Here is a 22,072-nt window from a genome sequence, read left to right on the forward strand (position 1 = left end):
TGCAGGAGTAAGGGCAGAGGAGGAGGGAAAGAGAATCTGAAGAAGACTCTGCACTCAGCGCAGGGCTCACTGGAGGATGTGATGTCACGACCCTAAGATCATGACCTGATCTGAAACCAAGAGTCGGATACTTAACCAAATGTGCCACTCAGATGCCCTGTGCCTACACTGCTGTCAGAATAGTGGGTTTTCCCAGAGTCAATTTCTTGGTGATTAGAGTATTTCAGTGTGGAGGAAGTATGCTCTATGGGTTCCCTCGAGGTTGTAAACAAGGAGAGCCTCCTGACAGACAAGTGGAGAAGTCAAGATATTTTATAATTAGAAAAGTATAGATATCAGCACTAGATTTTTAAAAGCAGTTAGGTAAATTCGAGAATGGAAAAAAAAAAGCGTGAGAAGTAATGGAATAGCTACATTCCACCTATCTATCACACGTGTCACAGAAGCAGAAACCGACCCTCAATTCAAAACCCAGAGGATGAAGCTCTTGCTCCTTTGAATGGTCAGATTTGTGAGCAATCTCCCAGAGTAGGTATGGAGGAGGGTACCACAGAGCAAGAGGCTTGGGCTCTTATCCATCACACCATTCACTAAGCAGTGTCACCTTGCACTTCTCCACCTCATGCTGAGTTGAAGTTATCTGTAAAATGGGGATAATACTGATCTCAGAGATCTTTGATAAATATTTAAAAGATAATATATGGAAATTCCTTAGTAGAGTGTCTGGCACATAATACACAATAAATGTTCTGTATTATTAGTGGTAATAGGTGTATTCACTTCTAACCCACAGTTTAATACATCATATTACATTACATGTAATTTTACACCGAACATATAGGTAATTCTATCTTAATTAACATCTCTCAGACAGCCTAAGGGAGAGACCTAAGGGGAATCTTTGAGATATTTCTATACCACCCCTACCTTTTCTCCCACCAAGCCCAAACTCCAATCTCCACTGTTGGTGTACTCATCCTTGTGGCTGAGAAAGAAGCATGCCAGGGAGTTAGCCAAGCAGCTAACAGCTAGCAGGCCCCTTCTCCTGCTGGCATGGAAGGCAGGGAGAGAGCCATACTCAGAGAATTCCCTTCTTACAAGTGGGAGTCAATCACTGCTATGGAATCAGATTAGTCAGAGGAGTACCTCCTTCTGGAGATTGATGGGACAGGTCTGGGAGAGCTTTCTCTCCCAACAGGGGCCTAAACATGAAGTCTAATTGTCTTCAGACGTGAAGAAATAGAAAGCCTTACCTGGCAAATAATTGTACAGTTATCCTTAATACCTTGCATAAGGCAAATGGAAGAACCTGCCTCATTTTGGAGAACCAAGATACCTAATTCCTTATTTACCTTTGTGAATTTGTGTGTGTCTGTATATAATGTCCTTGGGGCAATCATAGATATTTCTCTTTTGAGATGATTTCATCAAGGTCTAAACTGAATAATATTGTTGTCTACATTATTGGAAATACAAAGATAACAGCAAAGACAAGACAAACAAAATCTCAGGAGAAAGAAGCGGGGGAAAAGCAGCTTCCCAAATAGGTGCTGGGAAATGTATAATGGAATAGACAGGAAAGCAGAAATACGATTTCTAGACCCAGCTCTATTCACCACTCCACTGGAAGTTATATAGACCTAAACAATTCAGTTAGCTACTCTGGAGAGAATAAATGACCCCCAGGCGTGGCTCTCTTCTGGTTCTGCTGATTCTATTGACAACATAAAGGGAGCTTTTGGGGAACACTGGCCAGACTTCCCTGGCTCCAGAAAATTCTTTAAGCCTTTGATGATGGTGGTGGTGGTGGTGGTGAGGAAGTGGTGGCAACGTCGATGGAGGCAGCAATGGTGGAGGAGATGGTGATCATGGTGATGGGGGAGGCAGTGGTCATGGTGGTGGTGGTGGTGGTGGTGGTGGTGGTAGAGGTGGAGACAGTGGTAGAGTGGGTTGGAGAGAACTCTGCTGTGCTCCATGGATCTGACTAAAAGATATGACTGGAACAGGTACGCCTGAGTGGCTCAGTGGTTGAGTGTCTACCTTTGGCTCAGAGCATGATCTCGGGGTCCTGGGATCGAGTCCCACATCAGGTTCCCTGCATGGAGCCTGCTTCTCCCTCTGCCTGTGTCTCTGCCTCTGTGTGTGTGTGTGTGTGTGTGTGTGTGTCTCACGAATAAATAAGTAAAATATTTAAAAATAAAAAATATGACTGGAACATTGTAATGGGTTTGAGAAATGGGCAGAGAGGTGGGCAATTAGGCAGTAGGACTTAATGGGCACAAGGGCAAGGGTTTCCTGCCTGTAACTGCCACCTTCAAGGTGCCTTTCAAGATGATTCCTCTCTCAGGGACGACGTAAGCAAAACAGAAGTGCTTAGGCAGATAGATACACACTGTTCTACTGGTTGTGAATTTGGGGGGGCTTTTTTTGTTAGAAATTTTTAAATTTTTACCTTAAAACCTAGTTTGAGTCTGTATTTTGGGAATATGGAGATGAGTTCTGTGGAGAGAAGGAAACGCTGAAGCAGTTAAATAGAAAGCTGGGACTGCAGGTGGACACCATGCAGGCAGAGAGGAGAGCCTTCTCGCCCAGAGCAGACCAGTCTGGCTCAAGCAGAGTTTAAAAACAACTGGGATCAATGCATGATTCCACAAGCTGGGGAGGCTCCCAGGGACGGAGGTGAGTGCTGGAGCCAGGCCTGGTGGCTGGCACCCAGAAAGAGCTGGGACAACCAGTCTTTTGCCCCCCTCTCAGAGGACAAAGGGCGACACCCTAAACTGGACATGGCAGATGAGTCCCCGAAGGCCTGAGAGGTACAGCTCCCTGCACAGAGGCCTCATGCCAGGAACCTGGCGGAATCACAGAGAAAGGAGCGAAGGACCAACAAATGGTTTTCATTATCGTCACACAGCCTCCACCCTCGCCTGTATGTGTGTGCTCTGGTTTTTTTCTTCTTTTTCTTTTTTTCATTTTTTCTCCAGTTGTAACTAAATAATGAGGTGACTGCCATCCCACTGGATTGCGCAATAGAACCAGTGGCTGGGTTGGAGCATAGCTTTCTCCAAATAAATTCTGGACAAGACAAGTGAACGGGCTGGAAATAAGGAGTGTTGTCCGCACAACACCTGTGTATGCTTTTTAGTGCTGGTAGTGGAGGTGCGATGAGGGTCCATGGAGAACGAAGACACTTCCTCAGCAGTTCAACTGTCAGCTCACCAATGGGGCATTGTCCTTCTGTGATGAAACTTCACCAAAATGAAAGGGGGCTTACCCAGTTTTCCAGCAATATAAATTGGGACCACTTGTTATTTCCTGATGTAATAGGAAAAAAAAAATGATTTACTTTGAATACACTGGCGTGGCTAGGGGAAGAATTATTTTCAATTCCGTTCAATAAACGTTCGTTAAGTGCCCACTCTGGGACAGCCCATAGTTAGAAAAACACCAAGACCCCAAGAAGTCAGCAGTCCGCAGATGCCTGAATTTGTCCCAAATCTCCTGGATCCCTGAACATGAATTTGACCAGGTGGATGCCCCTGTGTTGTATTCCCCTTGTGACTCACTTTCCTTATAAGGCAGTGATTACCCTAAGCAAAGATGCTACCAATTCTACAGGGCCTGGCATGTCTTCATCATGGCCAAAGAGCACCATGATCCCCAAACTGTAGTCAACTGGAGCAGCTTCCTCCCTCTGACTGCCCTGTGGCTAAAGAAAATGGATCATTCCAAAAACAAATGTTTCAGTTCATTACTCAGCTTTTTTGTTGGGAAATGATTGCAGATAATCATCTTGCAGCTGCAGATGGAGCATTCTACACTTGCTCAGATGGTACCACTGAGCATGTGCATGGCCAGCCATCCCAACCCAGACTGGGACAAACAGCAGGATCCTTCCTGCCAGAGAGACAGCCCAAGTGGGGCACAAGACGGGTATGAGACATCGCTTTCAGTTCTGTACCCAGCCTGTTGGTAACTCACTGCCTGATTCTAGCTGGATGTCTTTGATGATGCTCATTAGGATAGCTGATATGTATATAACACCAACTAGGTACTAGACACCGAGCTAAATGCTTCTTCTATTTAATCCTCTCAATAAGCCACTGGGGAGAATAGAATTATTGTGATTTCTAAGAGGAGGCACTGAGGTACACGGAGGGTAAGACACTTGCTAAAGATCCCACGGCTGGTAAGTGGCAGGGCTCAAATGCAACCAACTCCAGGCCTGTGGACATCAGTTGGCCAGTTTGTCAGGGGAAGTACCTGGACTGCAGAATGCTGGCGGCCTTTTCTTTACAGCTCTCATATTCTATCCTCATGTAAAATAACAACTGAGATTCTGAAGTAAATTAGTTTATTGTTCTTCAGATCTTAAACATCCAAACTTCCCTCTTTAGAAACAGCAGGAGGTATAGTGTCTGTGTGTATGTGTGCGTGTGCACGATCGTGCATGTGTGCACTTGTGTGGTGATCAAGTGGGTGAAGCTGTTTGCCCTCATTTTTGGAACTTCTGATTACCCAGAGTGTTCTGGGTCCCCGAAGACAGATGCGTGCTGTGGGTCTCTTGTTAGCTCTGGACTGAATTTCACCAGTGCAGAGTTTTTCTTTTGTTCATGATGTCATGGTCAAATAAAACCTAAAAGAAGAAACACTAGAAGATGGGGAATGTTCTGAAATATAATTATATGAGAATCAAATGACTTTAGAAGGGACAGCAGGTTTTCATCTCCCCTGACCTTTTTCCTAAGATAATGAAAGAGCTAGATGAAACTCCTTCAAATAAACTGAAAAATGCCCATCAAATAGCCCCTCATTATAGTTAACCACCCCAGGGATGTTACAACATCCACCATCAGGGATATATGTTACTGTGCGGGAAGAGCCCATTTGGGACCGGGATAGTTAAACCCATACACAGGAAGTAGCTAAAACAGCTCAAAGCCCCCTGACAAACACACACATGGAAATAAATTCTTCATTTCCAGCTCTTATCTTAGCCTCGGGCTCCCGAGGATCTGCATGTGCTGCATGCCTGGGCAAAGCTGGGCTGAGTTATCTCTTTCTTGCCTTGAGTCAGATTTTCTGGGTGTGAAGTCAGCAGACAAGCCAGGAAATGTCAGTGTAAAAGAGTGAGGGAGCTGGAGACACGGTGGCAGCTGTCACTCCAGAGTGGTGATGGTGTGGTGTGAGAATATGTTTGACTCATCTTTGAGGCTCAGTTTCCCCTTGTGATGTGTTTGGTGCTGGCTGCTGTGATCCAGTTTCCAAGGATTCGGGGTGGTTGAGGTGCAGCAGTTTTTGCAGAGACTGAAGTCCAGCTGCTCAAACAGAAATGGCCCTGACTTATGGACAGATGTGTCTCATGGACAAGTGAATGTGTCCCATGGACAAGTATGAATGTCTCACAGACAAGTGTGGGTGTCTCACAGACAAGTGAGTGTGCCTCAGGGATGAGGGAATGTGTCTTACAGACAAGTGTGGGTGTCTCAGGTACAAGTGTGGATATCTCAGGGACATGTAGGTGTCTCAGGGACAAGTGACTATGTCTCAGACAAGTGAGTGTCTCACAAACAAGTGTGCGTGTCTCACGGACAAGTGAGTGTGTCACAGATAAGTGTGTCTCACAGACAAGTGGGTGTGTCTCAGGGATAAGAGAATGTGTTTCACAAGTGAGTGTGTCTCATAAATAAGTGTGAGTGTCTCACGGACAAGTGTGAGTGTCTCATGGACAAGTGTGTATGTCTCACAGATAAGTGTGGGTGTCTCACAAACAAGTGAGTGTGCCTCAGGGATGAGTGAGTTTATCTCATGGACAAGTGAGTGCGACTGACGGATAAGTGAGTGTGCCTCACAGGGATCCTTACATTCAAGTCCCACAGCTTGTTCTGTATCCCTCACCAGCTGCAAGATGGCCTGCCTGTCTTTTTCAAAGCCCTAGAACACTATGTGTCTGTTGGGCCAGGATTTTTCTTGGTCTGTCTCGGGCCTATAGATCCTTAGCTTGTCTTTATTTCTGAAGTTACATCTGAATTGCATTATAGACTTATGTGCTGTAACGTTGCTTGACCTATTGCTTGGAAAACATACCACACACTGAGAGGAAAAGGCTAGCTCAAGAGGAGCTGAGGACATTTAATCCTATAAAGCAAGTAGAAGGAAGGCCTTGGATCCGAGTTAGCATTCATCGGCAGCGTTTTGTTTTCATTCATGCATTCCTTCCCAGGTGGTCACCCGAGGTCTGCAGCAGGTTAGAGACCTCACTAGGGGCTGGTATTATTGAAAGCAACCTTTGACTCCAACCAACCTGAGAGTCCTTTCTCCCCAGTACTCTGTCTGCTTTTAGTCCCAAGCATGGGAACAGCAGGCAGGAAAAGGCCAAAAACAGGAATGAAATGGATCTTTTCCTTGTGGTTTAAGGATCAGCCAGTTGGAACCAAGGAGATGTTTTCTTAGGGTTACAGAGAAGTTTGTAAAACGATTAGATTGGTTTTGGCACCAATGTGTAGATTATAGATATGTCATTAGTATTACTAGGCCGATGGGCTACAGTGCGAGGACTGTGATTTAGCAGAAGTCCACTGCCTTCAGCTCTGTAATGGCAGGCTGCCGTATGCCTAGATGTCTTATCTCCCACCACCACGTTGGTGTCGTGATTACCCACGCTATGAAAACCTCTCTGCGGTGCTGGCATTGCACAGCTCGTGAATCCAGTCAGGTAAATACCATGAAGATTGTGGCCAGCCACACACACCAAGAGGGCCGTGCACATTCATAGCAAATGCTCCTTGATTCAGAGGCTCAAGGTCAGCCAACCTTGGTGGTTTCTTCCTGAAGCGGCCCGACTCTCTGGAGAAATGCTAGGGTTTTGTAATTTACCTCAGAATCTTCCAAAGAGCCAGAGGACCATTTATCGTCCAGGGAAATGTGGCAGGGTGCTGTAGAATTGTGAGCACTGAAACGCTCATTCAAAAAGAATAGTGGTTTCGCTGAACCTTTATGTCTGCCTAAGTCCTTGGTGCCAGATGCACTATTTTCCTATTGGACTTGCCAAAACCACCAAATAGTTAAAACACATCAAATCATGTCTAAATGGCCAAAATTGAATTCCGCACCACCCCCCGCCCCCGCCGCTAAAGAGCTCCTAGTCAGCAAACCTCATGGTTGTATTCCATACTACAAAATTTCTGATTAAGCTAAATATTAGGAAAATAGACTTATGACACAAAAGACTTCAAATTCCCTTTTTTTGCATTCAGGCTCAGAGTAAGAACTACCAGAGAAAGGAGGGAATCAAGGGAGAATGGTCACAGCAATGAAAATCACAACAAGAGTACCAATAATTATTATTATACCCTCAACTACACGTTCTTAATGCCCAACATCCCCAGTGAATTTTCCCAGCACAGAACTCTGACAGATAGAAGCTAGGAGAAAGGAAGCCACAGTTCATGCCAGCTGCTCTGGCATCTTTGAAGTGGCTTAAGCTGCTCTTGGGGACTAGCCATTGCTTCCGAGCACATGCGAGGAATGGTCCAAAAGGTCTTTTTGGTCAAACATCCCCAAATCTTTGGTATTAAAGTTGCCAGCAAATAATCCTCGGGCTTAATAATAAGCTAACCATAGCTCCAACCACCAAACATTTTAAGTGGCATGCAAGGAGTAAAAAGAAAACCTTCCAATTCATGAACATCAATTATATAGAGAGAGTTGGCAGAGTGAAGCACCTAGAAGCTGTATTCTTGTTTGCCTAAATGTGACCACATCTGCACTTTACATTTTCTGAGGTATATTAATTTCTTAATAATTTCTCTTAATTGCTAGCTCATCAAAGCCAATGTCAAGCTTCCTGTTCACCCTGTACAGCAGTTGTTCTCAGCCCTGGATTTTTCCTTGGGATTACCTCAGGAACTTTACAAAATGCTGATTCCCAGGCAGCACTCCAGAACAGTTAAGCTGGAATCTTTGGAGGTGGGACAGGAGTTTGCAAAGCTCCGCAGGTGATTCCAGTGATCAGCCAGGGTGGAGAGCCATTGCTGTAGAGGATTCAGAGGGAGGATGCAGCGGAAAGGGGAAACTAGGAGGTAGATGAAATCTTCCACAAAGTTCAAGCATGAAGGACTTTGCAGGATGCTGATTGATAGTTAGCAGGTTGCATTTGTACAGCTGATGCCCGTCACTTCCTAATAACTCTCTAGCAGAGGCTTAGTTTCCTCAAACTGTATATTAATTGGATTTTCAACAATTTGCTATTCATCTAAGCTTCTTGATTGAAATTGACCAAAATATCATTGAGACCTTAAGAAAGCAAAGGGGACACTGAGGCAGGCAACAGAGAGATATTCAAAGAGGCTTAAGCTCAAGGAGTCCTTGACTTGAGGCTGTTGGTCTGGGGTTCTGGAGTCATCGTCTAGACATAAGATGGACTATAATATTGAAAGTTCCAATCAAGCAGGCAGTCTAGAGGAGTAGACTGACTCTGGGTTGATCCTATCACTTGGCCCTCGATCCCTCATTCCATGGAGAGATCGCAGGTGAAGGGGAGCCAGAGTGGATCCTCTAAAACAGTAATTCTCAAGCATAAGTGTGCACAGAATCACCCAAGGGATTGTTAAAGCACAGTTGATGGAGTCTCACTCAGCATTGCTAGGTCTATGGTGGAATCTAAGTATTTGCATTTCTAGTAAGTTCTGAGATATTGCTGCTGCTACTACTACCACACTTTGAGAATCACTACCTTAAACATGAGACCTTGGGCAGACTAGGCTTGTCCTGGTCTAGAAAAGGTACACCAGACTTCAAGAGTATTCCATCATGCCCTGAAAGAAGGAATAGAACATGGGTCTGCAATGAGCTTGGCCTTGTTTTCATGCACTTGTAAAAGGGTGAGAGCCATCTGACTAAGTGATTACCTCATGAGGACAGACAGGGTTTTTAAACAGATAGGCATTTGGGTTGCTTGTCCCTCATATCTTTGCATTAGAAATTGGTAATAATTAAATCAGATTTAATTTTAGAGCCTCAACCTTCACTAGCATAAGACTAAACACAATGACAGCAGCATCTATGAAAATCATTTAGTGTTTCAATATTCTGGACAGGGAACTGTTTTCTCCAGCAGCAATCTATACCTATACTGAACAAGAGAAGGTCAAAGTCATAGGAGATGCTAGACAGGATCTAAAATATAGCACTCATGCATCTAGATTGGCAGGTGACCCTGGTATACCAAGTTGGCTTGACCCAGATTGCATCTATAGGACTAGGGAGCTATTTGTGATAGGTCTAGAGCAAATCCTCAAGAAGGCAGTTCTGCTTAGAAGTTATGGGATTTTTCTTTTTTGAGGTAGACCTTCTCTCTCTTATCATCTTAAACAGGAAGCCATCCTGACTTGTAATGGAATATCCAGAATATTTCTAGAGAAATTCACTGATTGTTCCATAGATGGCCCAAGAACTTTTATGTCGCACAGGAAATAACAGTCAGTGGGCAGGCCACTGCAGTGAGCTCTGCAAACTCATGAGCACCTACTGCTGTATAAGACTCATCACTGTTCCTTTCACCCTTCCCCACAAGTCCCCTTCTTAGCTGTGTTGAACCTCTAGCCAATTCTTGAACTCTGGGGCACTGCAATGCCTTCCCTTCTTCACTGGTGAACTTCTATTCATCCTTAAGAACTCTGCTCAGATGTTACTTCCTCCATGAACCTATATCTCTGGTTAATCTGGCCAGATAAAACTGGTTCCTCCTTCCACTAGGTTTCCATATCAAGTCAAATATACATCATACTTATCATGCTGTGCTTTAAATGTGTGTTCATATGTTTGCCTTTCCTTACCTCTAGATTATTTGCTCTTGGAAGTGAAATATTATGTTATATTCTTCCTCGTGTCCTCACGTAGTGGCTGGCACAAGGTCTGCAAGTTTTACTCTTTAATTAATGAAAAAAAATAGTTCTACTGTTTGGATGAGAGAAAGCATTACTTAAGAATCCAGTAGGGAGGGCAGCCCCGGTGGCTCAGTGGTTTAGTGCTGCCTTCAGTCCAGTGTGTGATCCTGGAGACCTGGGATCAAGTCCCACATTGGGCTCCCTGCATGGAGCCTGCTTCTCCCTCTGCCTGTGTCTCTGCCTCTCTCTCTCTCTCTCTCTCTCTCTCTCTGTCTATCATGAATAAATAAATAAAATCTTTTTTTAAAAAGAATCCAGTAGGGATACAGACTGAAAAATATGAATTGACCTTGTAAAATAACAGATGATCAGAGCTGGAGACCTTAGCTATATCATCATAGTAGTTCCTTATCCTGTGGAGGAGGAAGCTCAGAGATGCTTAAAGATACTAAGTGATTTACCTAAGAAACAGAGTGAATTGGACCAGGACCCAGCTCTGTGAGTTCCAGTCTAATCGTCAATCAGTCTTGGCCAAATACCCAGATGAAGAATTTGTGGACTGGATCCAGAACTTCTTTCCCGGAAGCAATGGAATCAGGCCCCACAATGTCCACCTATTACTCTGGGGACATGCCATCTTCCCTCTCCATTGCTAAACCCAACCCTGAGAAAGCATGACAGCGTACTCTGCCACAGAATCTAACATTTTTAAAGGGTGTTTAGGTAAATTTCCATCTCTAGACTTGAACTCCAACTGATTTTTGGAAGGTTTCTCTGGTACTTCTAGAAGGTCTTTCTGGTACAGAAAGGATATTTTTGAGCAGAGTGGGTAAGGAAAAGGAAGGGAAACATCCTAGTCCTTAATTTTATGATTTCTAGCAGCAGGAAAAACACTCCAGATGCTCTTTATACTTCCCTGTTCTCTACCTCCTCTAAGTGATTAGAGACTTGGTGGCTTCTTTGGAAAAGATGAAGATCTTCATTGTATAAGATGAGAGAGGGTTGAAGGAAGGTAAGCGCTGGGGGTCCACAGTGGAAAAAAACATGATAAAAAAAAAAAAAAAAACCACGACAGGGAAAGGGGTTTTTGTAATTGGAAAGAGAATATAAACAGGAAGGATACAGATATCATTCTAGAAGTTTTGGGGGTTGTGGAGGACTCAATCCTATAACAATTTCTACAATAGATGTAATGGTTCATTCATTCATTAAAAATGTCATGTCATTCTCCTGCTTAAAGTCTTCCACTCCCTTCCCATTACCCTTATGATAAAACCATAGCTCTAGCTAGGTCTTTGCAGACCTGGTTTCTTCTACCTCCCATTTTACTTCCCTACATGTTCAGCAACTTTAACTTATTTCTATCTCAGGGCCTTTGCACTTGCTATTCCTTTTGCCTAGAATTCTCTTCCTCATTCCTTTTCATCCTTCAGATCTCAACCTGAAGACCACTTCCTCCAAGAACTCTTCACTTGGCAGCCTGTCTATAGGATCCCTTTACTACACTCTGCAGTCACCCTCTATCAGCATACTTTGTTTTTTCCTCCATGACATGTAAAGAATCAGAAGATATGTTGTTTATTTACATAAGACTATAAGCTCCACAAGAGGAAAGACGTTGTCTGCCTTATTCACTGCTGGGTCCCCAGCACCTACCTAGATCAGGTACTTAACACATAGCAGGTGCTCAGGATATATTTGTTGAATGAATGAAGGAAGCACATACATATATGAGGTTTATAGAAGTGAGAAAAGAATAGAAACCTTCCATTGCTTCTAGGAACTACAACCTAAACTTTGAATAGTATTTTTTCCTCTTTATATCATCTAGATATCTTCTGATTGATAAAAGTTGACTTTTGGCTGTGATTCCCTGAGAGTCACAATTCTAACTCAATTCTATCAGAGGTTTCTGTTATCTATCATGTAGTCAGGTTGTCATATTTACCACCATAACTCATCTGGATTTTTATCAAAGTACCAGCTTGTTCTCAATTGTCAGGATGTTTTCTTCTGTATAATTTATGTTCAGTTAGGCTGGGCCAAAGTTGGATCTACTACATCTCTGTGTGTGCAATGTACAGAATAATTTCCATTTTGGTGCTGAGTTAGGGGTCTGCTGGAGCAGGACTCTGGGGTGGGATTGGGAGCTCCTCACTGGGACCCGTGGACTGCATCCGGGCAGAAACCGAGGGCTTTGGCACAAGAATGGGAGACAGGTGCCACCATAGGTCTGTGTAAGGTCACCTGGCAATTTCAGAAGCTAGACTCTAAGCCCTTCCTGGGTTCTGATGCTGGTAAAGTCCCAGAACTCAGAGAATAGGGTTTGTCCTATTGGCACATCCCTCCCCTCCTGCCTAGGGTACAATTATCCATCCGCTAGAGAATATGGTGAAGTGCCCATCTAATGCCAGCTCTCTCCTTCCACAGAGTCCTGGCCCATGGTCGTGCAGTCTAGGGGGCTGGATGGCATGCTGGACCCAAGCTCAGCTCAGCGTCTGGGCCCAATAACGGCTTTTCCAAGGGAGCAGCTTTCTGTCCTGGCCACATCAAGGTAAGCACGTGAGGGGTTTTGGCCTTGCCAAGGCTCTTGGCTCTGGAGCATCCCAGGAGAGCTGGAAATGAGCCCCAGGGCTGAAGAAGGGGCGTCCCATCTAACTGCTAATCATCAGAGACCTGGGGTGGGTCCAAGTGATACGGCACAGGTGGCTCTCCCTCGTCCAACTGGAAGAGAAAGTCCCCCATGTTCTCTGCTGGCCCCACAGCTTCCAGGGACATGTTAAGAGTCTGAGCTGCCCACCTCTGAAGTAACAGAACACAGGATAACGTTTCCCTTGAATAGACAGAGCATCAGTCAGACCCTCCACACAGCTCCTGGTCTCTCTGAGCAGGCAACCTTGTGAGATAAAACGTCCCTGATCACTCTCACGCCCTTGGCTGTGGAGTAGAAGGCAGGGAGAACTCCAGATCAGGGGATGGAGGCCAGCTTTGAGTGCCACTTCCACCAGGTGTGTGCCCACGTCGGATTCCTCACTCTTACTGCCTTTCTGTTTCCTCCTCTGTGCAATGGGAGTAATAAGGCCTCCTCCCAAGTTTGCTGTGATGATTAATGAGATACTTATGCCCGATAAAGGATGATGATAATTACGATCTCACCTCATTCATTTTAAGACATATGTCTAAGAATACAGACCAGTAGCTTCTGTTCCCAGTAAAGCCACGGGTGCTGTACGCACTCATGCTTTCTGGCTGCATATTTCAATCATGGGCACTTTAAGTGTTTTTGGACCAAATCTACCTGATGCCCAGAAACCTGAAAAACCAACTATGAAAATCATCAAATGTCCAGGCGTTCCCCAGTGTCAAGATGTGTGGCTTGAGGAAGGTAAAACTTATCATCTGTTGTGTGGACTTTTCATTTTGATATTGGTAACCAGTAAGTGCGGCCTCGGGGCGCTGTCCTCTGGAAGGTGCTAAGGCTGAGCAATGCCAAGCACCCATGTGCAGAGCCTGCCACTCACTAGCTGCAGAACCTTAGGTCACTCACAGCCCAACATCCATGTATCTCCTCTGTCAAGTTTAAGGATTGGACCAGATCACTGGTTCTCAAAATGCAGTCCCCGGCCCAGCAGCATCAGTATTACTGGGGAGTTTGTGAGAAACGTAGATTTAGAGGCCCCACTCCAGATCTACCGAGTCAGAGATTCTGGGAGTGGGGCCCAGCAATCTGCAGTTTAGCAGAACCTCCAGGTGATTCTGATGCCCTGAACCCCTGGACTTGATAATCTCTGGTGTCCCTTCCACTCCTAGCTTCCCCCAGGAGATGCCAGGAGAAACGCTCACTGGGTTCTATCCTGGCAATGTTTTTCTCTGTTGCGGCCCCAGGGGTACCTGCCTGAGGGAGCTGAGGAGCCACAAAATGCCTCTCACACTCCACAAGGGCCCTGACAACTGGGGGTGTCCCAGTCTTTACAACTGAAGACAGCAGCAGGTGTACATTTCGAGCAAGGCCAAGGGGACATTGAAAATGACCCTTGGCCCACTCTCATGGAGGAGATGGAGCAGGAGGAGGAAGAGGAAGAGGCTGGATTTTCTCAGCCATGGGAACCTCGTCTCACTAACACTAATGACTCCAATTCACTGAGCCAATCCTTGGCCCCAGAATCACTAACAGCTCTAGGCACCACCCCTCTGAGGCAGGAATTATCACCCTCCCTGGACAGTGCACCTCCCCAGGCACGATCTTCTGGTGCCATCAGCCCTCCTCGCCACAAAAATGTGGGATCGTTCAGGAAATTTCTGTTATTATTGGGGCTAGGAACCATTGGAAACCCACAGAATGTACCACTGGCCCAGAACAGGGCACTCACAGAAGCCCTGGATAAAAGGCACCCCCCCCCCACACACACACACTCTTCATCATTGATTCTCCATTTAGACTAGGAAGTGGAACAAACACAGAACATTCAGCAGTGACACAGACACGTTCCCACGTGTGAGCCCCTAATGGCATCATCCCCGGCTGATCATTCAGCTCACAGGGCTCTGCTTAGTGAAGCGCTGGCAAGGACTGTCATGTCTTCAGGAGAAAGGCTTCAAAGGCTGTTTTTAAAAATAGATAAATAAAACTCACTCCCTGGTTCACATCAACCAAGGAGAGAATGTTCTTTTGTAAATTGTGCTTTGTTCATTATATCACTAGAATAGAAATCATACTTTTTTTTTTCTTTTCTTTGTTGCTTCATTGATGATTTTTAAAAAGAAAGACTTATTTGGGACACCTGGGTGGCTCAGTAAGGTAGGCACCTGCCTTTGGCTCAGGTCATGATCTCAGTGTCCTAGGATCCAGCTCTGCATTGGGATCTGCTCATGCTCTCTCTGTCTCTCTCAAATAAATAAATAAAATCTTTAAAAAAAGAAAAAGAAAGACATATTTAATTTAAAAAGAAGTAGGTGAAGGGGATTAGAATACACTTATCATGAAGAGTGCTGAGTAATGCACAGAATTGTTAAATCACTGTATTATATACCCGATACTCATACAACACGGTTTGCTAAACTGGAACTAAGATAAAAAGCTTCATGAAAATAAACAAATAAAAATAAGATATTTTATATCATCACCGCATTATGGGAAAATGTCAGACATGGCAATATTCTCATTTGACAAAAAAGCTAGGAAGTATACTTTTATTATTAATAAATAAATTTTTTAAAAAAGATTATGGGGCATGCTATTATGAGTGAATCAATTTAAAAAAAATTTAATCTAAAGCCCAAATAAGAGATATATCTGGAACATTTTCAAATCTTAATAAAACAACCTGTCCCCGATGTAGATCTCCGCTGTGATTAAATACCCTCCACTACCATGTGTTATTCTGACACGAACTGAGAAATCACATTTGACTTAAAGAACTTTGTGAAGTCAGTTCAGTAGAACCTGCAGAGTGGTAGGCAGCACAGTGACCTGTATGGATGCTTAAACTCAAAGCATGTCTAAGCTGGAAGATTTCTTAAGGATCCGCAGTCACATGAAGAAATGAAGGAGCACAGAAGCAAGGGACTCATCCACATACTCACTGATTCTTAGAGCTGGAGTCACCTGTGAACACTAGGTCACCTGGACACAAGGGAGATGTATAGGATGCTTTGCCATCTCTAGGGGGTTTGCCTGTAGGTGGGAAGATAAGAGAACACAACTGCCCTAAGACAGCATTAAGGAAATGCTTTACAGAGGTGGAGAAAGGAGAGAGTTTGTCTCTGTAGAAATAGAAAAAGGTCCCCAGTGGAGGTGGTGTTTAAGTTGCGTGCTAAAAGATGACAGGGTAGGACTTCAACCAGCAGAGATGGGGAACAGAAAAGGCACAAGGAGGGCGAGGGGGAATATGCCAGGCATAAAAGAGTCTGAACCAGGGGCAATGTGGGGAAGCACAGAGCCTGCACTGCCACAGGAGTGCCATTCGCCTGAAATGCAAAACATGGAAGGGGAGTAGAAGAAGGGCAGTGTCTGCCTGGTTCCTGGCTCCCTAGACTACCACTCACCGCTGGATCTCCTGGGCAGGGTGATGTGATCAGAGCGGTGCTTCAAGAAGTTAAATGGGGTAGCTAGGGGCAGTTGGCACTGGGAGAAGAGAGAGGAGCCTCCAGGACATCCGTTGGGAGACTGTTCTGTGACCTGAACTAGGAATAAGAGGTGAGAATAGAAAATACAGTTTCAAGAGATGCTACCGGAGCAGAATGAGAGTTCTGGGGGAGGGCTGGGAGGAAGGAGCAGAGGCCAGTGGCAAGCTGAGGTTTGGAGCCGGTGAACAAATAGATGGTGGTTCCAGCGCCAGAATAAAGCAAAAGGTTGGAGAAATACATCTGGGGGGGGGGGGGGGGCGGTGTTCACAGGAGATAGCAGCTGTGGAACTCCATCATAAAACATCAAGTGGTCCAAAATGGGGCTGCTGCTGTTGAGTACAGGGAGGGCAGGGAGTGATTATCCTAATGAGGAGCAGGAATGTAAAGATTTTTGTTTGGGGTACCTTGCATTTAAAACATCAGGATCTGTGGAGAGTTGCTGGAGGTTCAGGACAGGCTTTCAAAAGAGAAGTCAGGCTGGAGGTGCGGTATGGATGGGCATCTATCCCACAGAAGTCTCAGTTGACTCCTTAGAAGAGGATGACCTTACCAAAGAGGAGACTGTAGGAGGAGGTAGGAACCTCTGGTCATGGGAAATAGGGAGCAGTATGTCCCTCATTACCATCAAAACTCTAAATTTTAGTGGGTTATTTTTTTTTTCCATTTCCCCATCCAAATTTTAAGTGTTACTAATTTGGATATAAACGGATGAATTTCGGTTTCATCTCTTCTCCCTTCTTCTATCTGATGAGAGATCCATTTCCCCATCCAAAGTCTGTTACTAATTTGGATATAAACGGATGAATTTCGGTTTCATCTCTTCTCCCTTCTTCTATCTGATGATGTATTGGGAAGAAAGAAAAGGAGCAAACTAAGAGGCTTGACCCAGCTGCCAACCAACCGAATGATCCGTTCTGTGGCAATTGCCTGGACAATTATCTTCCAGACCATTAGCCAGCAGGCCCAGCAGTGGTCAAAGCCCAGATGTGCCACCACCTCATCAGCATGGCCGGCTGGAGGATTGGGGCAAACACCAATGTTTTTCAAAGTAACCCAAGAGAAAAGAATTTTGGTGGTTTTATTTTTGGTGTCTCACCAAAGAGCTGCCTAGTTCCAGCTGAAAAAAAAAAAAAAGGCATAGTATTGAGGAGAAGAATGTATCACTTTGAAACAGATTAGGAATGCAGCAATCAGCCATGTCCACAAAATCCAAAAGAAAGCATGTACCACAGTGAAAAGAAGGCAGAGAGTGAGCTTCTCAAGCCATCCCCATTCATTGCTTTATTCATTCTTCTTATATTTTTTGAGGACCTACTGTATGCCAGCACTGCGCATGGCCCCAGAAATATACAGCTACAAATGGTACAGCTTGTAAAGTGCTCTGAAGAGTCAGACATGCACTCGATTAACCACAGCACTAAGGAAAGATGATAGGGCTATGCACAGCCACCATGGAAGACAGGGGAGGTGCACAACGAGGGATCGAGTGATTAGGGCAGGTGGATTAGACATGGCTGTGTGCTCTTGCAGCCAGTGGGGGAGACAAGCTTAAATCACTGAGCTTGAAAAGAAATTTAATCAAGGTAATGAGCGTGCTTTGAAAAGGTGTGCATGGAACCGGCTCAGAGACGGAACAGGCAGCAGTGTGACTGAAGGAGACGAAGTCCTTGACCACAGGACATTGGAATGACTCAGAATTAAGTAGGTGTGTGGGCACCTTTCAATCCTAACAACAACCCATGAAATAGTGTTTAGCACCTGCTTTTTATCAATGAGGAAAGGAAGGCTCAGAAAGATTAAGGGACTTTCCTCTGCTAACAAGTAACTGAGCTGGGAATCCAAATAAGGTTTGGATCCAGATCCAATGCAGAACGATCTGTGGGAATGGGGAGGCGGTAGAGATGGAGTAGGAAGTTTGAGCACCCCCTCTAGGGGATGCCTTTAACCCTACCAAGATTTAGGGAAGCTTTGCAGAGGAGGTGACACCTAATATCCATCTACAGGTAGTGATTGGGGCCTTCACAGTTAGCTGCCCTGGGGGTGATCACTGGTGGGCAACTCTAGTGCAGTGCGGAGCCCTGTCTGGACCATGCTCCAGAGGGGCTTGCACTGCCTCTTGGGGACAGATGGATTTCTGCCATTTGGTTTATACTCACATAACAGTAAATAATAACAGGCAAAGGTACCTGTAAGAATGAAAGAGCAAGTGAAGAGGAAGGAGGAAGGGTCAGCTGGCAGAGTAACGGGTCAGCTTTGGGTTCTATTTCGAGTCCTGTTGGCACTGATGACTTTAGACCTGTTGGTTAATTTTCTGTGGATTACTTTCTTCGTATGTGAAAGAAAGATGAAAAATCCTAACCCAACACACAGACTAATGAGAAATTAGAAACGAATGTGCTTGAGAAGCTTTAAAACTTCACACAACAAGGAGCTATCCTCAGCATCGGTATTTGTGAGTGCTGACTGGTGGCTGAATAGGCTGGCAATCATGGTCCAGAGCTATACGCTTTTTGACCAAACATGATGCTTCATGGACTTGTAATGAGGGTCCGGAGTCACCAGATCTCAGAGCTGAGCCAGTGCTGCTGTCTGAAGAGGGTGTATTCAGGGCTGAGGCGTCCAGACTAGTCCCCAGCAACCCTTCCCACTGCCTTCCCGGGGGAGTCAAGCCACTGGGCAGGAAACAGCACTAAGGACAGGTGTCAGGCACACACCGCCCGCCCTCAGCTGCCTCAGGTGGGCAGGCACAGCACTCAAGGGACTCTGCATACAGTGCTAGCAAGTTCACATGGAGCCAAAGGGCAGAATTTCAGGGGCTCTGTCCCTTCCTTTTTTTTTTTTTTTTTTTTGTAAGATTTAATTTATTTATTCATGAGAGACACAGAAAGAGGCAGGGACTCCCTGAGGGGAGCCTGATGCGGGGCTTGATCCCAGGATCCCGGGATCACAACCGGAGCCAAAGCTCAAGCACTGAGCCACCCCGGAGTGCCCTGGCTCTGTCCCTTCTTGAAAAAGCCTACCCATCCATGGTGTGACCATATCTCCAGTCATCTGAGCCAGCCCTGCAGATAGATGCCTACTGTCCCAGGTAATTATGGCCAGCAGCCCCTTTCACTCTCAAAAGTCTCCCAGTTTGGACGGTGAATTCCAAGGTCACCCTGCCCTTGGGCTCCGGTGGACTAACCCTTGTTTCTGTTTCCTGGCAGGTGCATAGCGTAATGTCCATGTTGTTCTACACTCTGATCACAGCTCTTCTGATCGGCATCCGGGCAGAACCGCATCCAGAGAGCCATGTCCCAGCAGGACACGCCATCCCCCACGCCCACTGGACTAAGCTTCAGCATTCCCTTGACACAGCCCTCCGCAGAGCCCGCAGCGCCCCGGCCGGGGCAATAGCTGCCAGGGTGACAGGGCAGACCCGCAACATCACTGTGGATCCCAAACTCTTTAAAAAGCGGCGACTGCGTTCGCCCCGCGTGCTGTTCAGCACGCACCCCCCACCTGTGGCTGCGGACGCTCAGGACCTGGACCTGGAGGCCGGCAGCACCGCCTCCGTCAACAGGACTCACAGGAGCAAGCGGTCTTCGTCCCACCCTGTCTTCCACCGGGGGGAGTTCTCGGTGTGCGACAGCGTCAGCGTGTGGGTGGGCGACAAGACCACAGCCACCGACATCAAGGGCAAGGAGGTGATGGTGCTGGGAGAGGTGAACATTAACAACAGTGTGTTCAAACAGTACTTCTTTGAGACCAAGTGCCGGGACCCCACCCCCGTGGACAGCGGGTGCAGGGGCATCGACTCCAAGCACTGGAACTCCTACTGCACCACCACCCACACCTTCGTCAAGGCGCTGACCATGGACGGCAAGCAGGCTGCCTGGCGGTTCATCCGGATCGACACGGCCTGCGTGTGCGTGCTCAGCAGGAAGGCCGGGAGACGAGCCTGACCTGCGGGCCGGCCCCCACCCTCCCCGCGCCCCCCTCCACACCCTCCTGGGCCCCTCCCTACCTCAACCTGTAAATTATTTTAAATTATAAGGACTGCATGGTAATTTATAGTTTATACAGTTTTAAAAAATCATTATTTATTAAATTTTTGGAAGCATCCGGGGTGCCGGCGCTCCAGTTCTTTCTCCCAGTGTGACCATGTGCAAGCCCCCGCCGCTGTGCTGTGCGGGTGGACTACCCACAGCGTCCCCTGGCTGTAACTCTCACCCCACCCCAGCCAGCTCTGCAAACTTCAGGGAAATCTGACTGGGTTCACATATTAGCCTAAGCCGGACATAATTAGAAAGGGAAGTCTGCTGGATTGCGACTCTGCTCTGCATTCCAGAGCCAAAGCTACCTAAATCCTTGGATTACCTGTCCCACCGCCCCAATGCGTGGGCCTTGATTGCTTTACTTGGGGGAAGTCCATGGAGCCTCAGCAGAAGCAGGTCCCCACCTCAGCGATGCCCAGGCTGGGTCCTGGGGGCGACTCGCTGTATAGTAGGAGGAGACTTGCACCAAAGACCTATGAGGTTGGCTTGTTTTTAGGGGGAGATGTGCTTTTGCCTGAAATGCTGTCTGGAAGAACGGTAATGAAATAATCTCTGTCATGGTAGATCTGATTTCATGGTAACATTGCCTTAGGACTAACGGCTGGTCCCCCACCTAGCCCCCAGGGGCTTCCTGCCCAAGTCTTCATTATCTGAGAAAACATGAAGGCCTCTAGCCCTCTTGCCACCCACTGACAGCCCACAGCAACGTCCAGCGGTCCCAACGTTGGCCTATAATCAGGGAGGCCAGAGACCTACCTAGAAAGAACTATTTGATTTCTAATTGGGTGACTTCCACAAGTGGCCGAAGGTGGATGGGGTCAGGGGACCTGCAGAGAAGATGGAGGGTGGAGAAAAGAGGTAAACAGGGTAAGAACTGACACAAAAGCCAGGGAGGTACAGAGGAAAAGTGGGCCAGGCCAGAAGGGAACATTGCCCTCCTGTGCCTCCCCGATAGGGGACTGGGAACAGGAGAGTGGAGAGGAGAGGCAGGGGAGGAGGGGGCCACGGAGAAGGAAGAGGAGGAAGATGTGTGGTACTTAACCAGCCTCAGGATCCCAGGCCTCCCCAAACTCCAACACCCTGAGTAGTCATGTTTTGAGGGGTTGTACCCCTCAACACTGACTACTTCAAGAGGTCTTTGCCAGACATGTGAGTGACAGAGAGCAGGGCTCCACCCATCCTCAAGCTGCCACCTTCCCCAGTAACTTTTTAATTTTTTCCCCTGAAGGCACAATTTCTCCCCTCAATGTAAATCTCATTTACATTGAAATAGAATTTTTGCTTTCCTTGCCATCGTTTCCTGCCCAGGGTGAAAGCCCTGCTCTAGATTTTAGATCTAAATGGTCCCTCTGATTTAAAAAAAAAAAAAAAAAAAAAAAGCAAAGGGTCCTATTCATTCCTTTGTAACTGTCTGTCCCACCCACCCCCCAACCCAATCCAAATAGGGCAGATTAGAAACGTGGAGAGCTTTGGGAAGAGAGACATTTGATTAGGGTGAGAATATGATGAAATGTGCCCTGTTTTTCCTATCAAAGCTACTGCAATTGGAATAAAGATTTATGTTCAAGAAACACCAACCAGAACATTGTGTGCCGAGATACTTGGTCAGATAAAGGCTGGGGAGAGGGAGCCTTCCTGCTGGCCTGTGTCTGTGGCTTTTTTCTGGGCTCTAGCGCCAGTGGCCTCAGCCTCTTGGCTCCGCCTGCAGACAGTTCTTGGGGGGCCTCCCCCAAGGAAGGGCTGGCAGGCCTGGGGGGCCCTGGATATGACAAGGGCAGCCAGTGAGGGAGACACTTAGGAAGCTCCCAGTCCCAAAGCTTCATCTGTGAGCAGCTACTCCCTGCGCTGTAGGCCACTGGGACATCTAGAATATATATTCTGGACTCTCCCGGCCTGCCTGGAGGGAAGGCAGCCTCCAAGGCTCTGAGGAAGGACGGGGGTCGAGGGTCAGGTAAGAGGAGGTCTCCCTCACCCCACTAACGCCAAGGCCTTCCCCAAAGGCAACAGAGCTCGAGGCCCAATTCC

At 46.5% G+C, this 22,072-nt stretch overlaps 1 protein-coding gene across 3 annotated transcripts in view; it reads left to right on the forward strand.

Annotated features, from left to right (window-relative positions):
• Window positions 1-21,630, forward strand: part of NGF (nerve growth factor) — a 54,419-nt gene extending 32,789 nt beyond the window's left edge. The window contains exons 2-4 of one of the 3 annotated variants that reach the window (XM_077842736.1): window positions 12,315-12,438; window positions 12,650-12,892; window positions 19,217-21,630. In XM_077842736.1, coding sequence (XP_077698862.1) covers window positions 12,860-12,892; window positions 19,217-19,954 — 771 coding nt within the window. In that variant the 5' untranslated portion in view covers window positions 12,315-12,438; window positions 12,650-12,859 and the 3' untranslated portion in view covers window positions 19,955-21,630. Of the gene's footprint in view, window positions 1-12,314; window positions 12,439-12,649; window positions 12,893-15,086; window positions 19,099-19,216 lie in introns of those variants that run through there. The other 2 variants (XM_077842737.1, XM_077842738.1) reach the window with 2 other exon arrangements.
• The last annotated feature ends 442 nt before the right edge of the window (window positions 21,631-22,072 follow it).

This window comes from Canis aureus, chromosome 12 (genome assembly GCF_053574225.1).
Source record: "Canis aureus isolate CA01 chromosome 12, VMU_Caureus_v.1.0, whole genome shotgun sequence".
NCBI classification, from domain to species: Eukaryota; Metazoa; Chordata; class Mammalia; order Carnivora; family Canidae; genus Canis; species Canis aureus.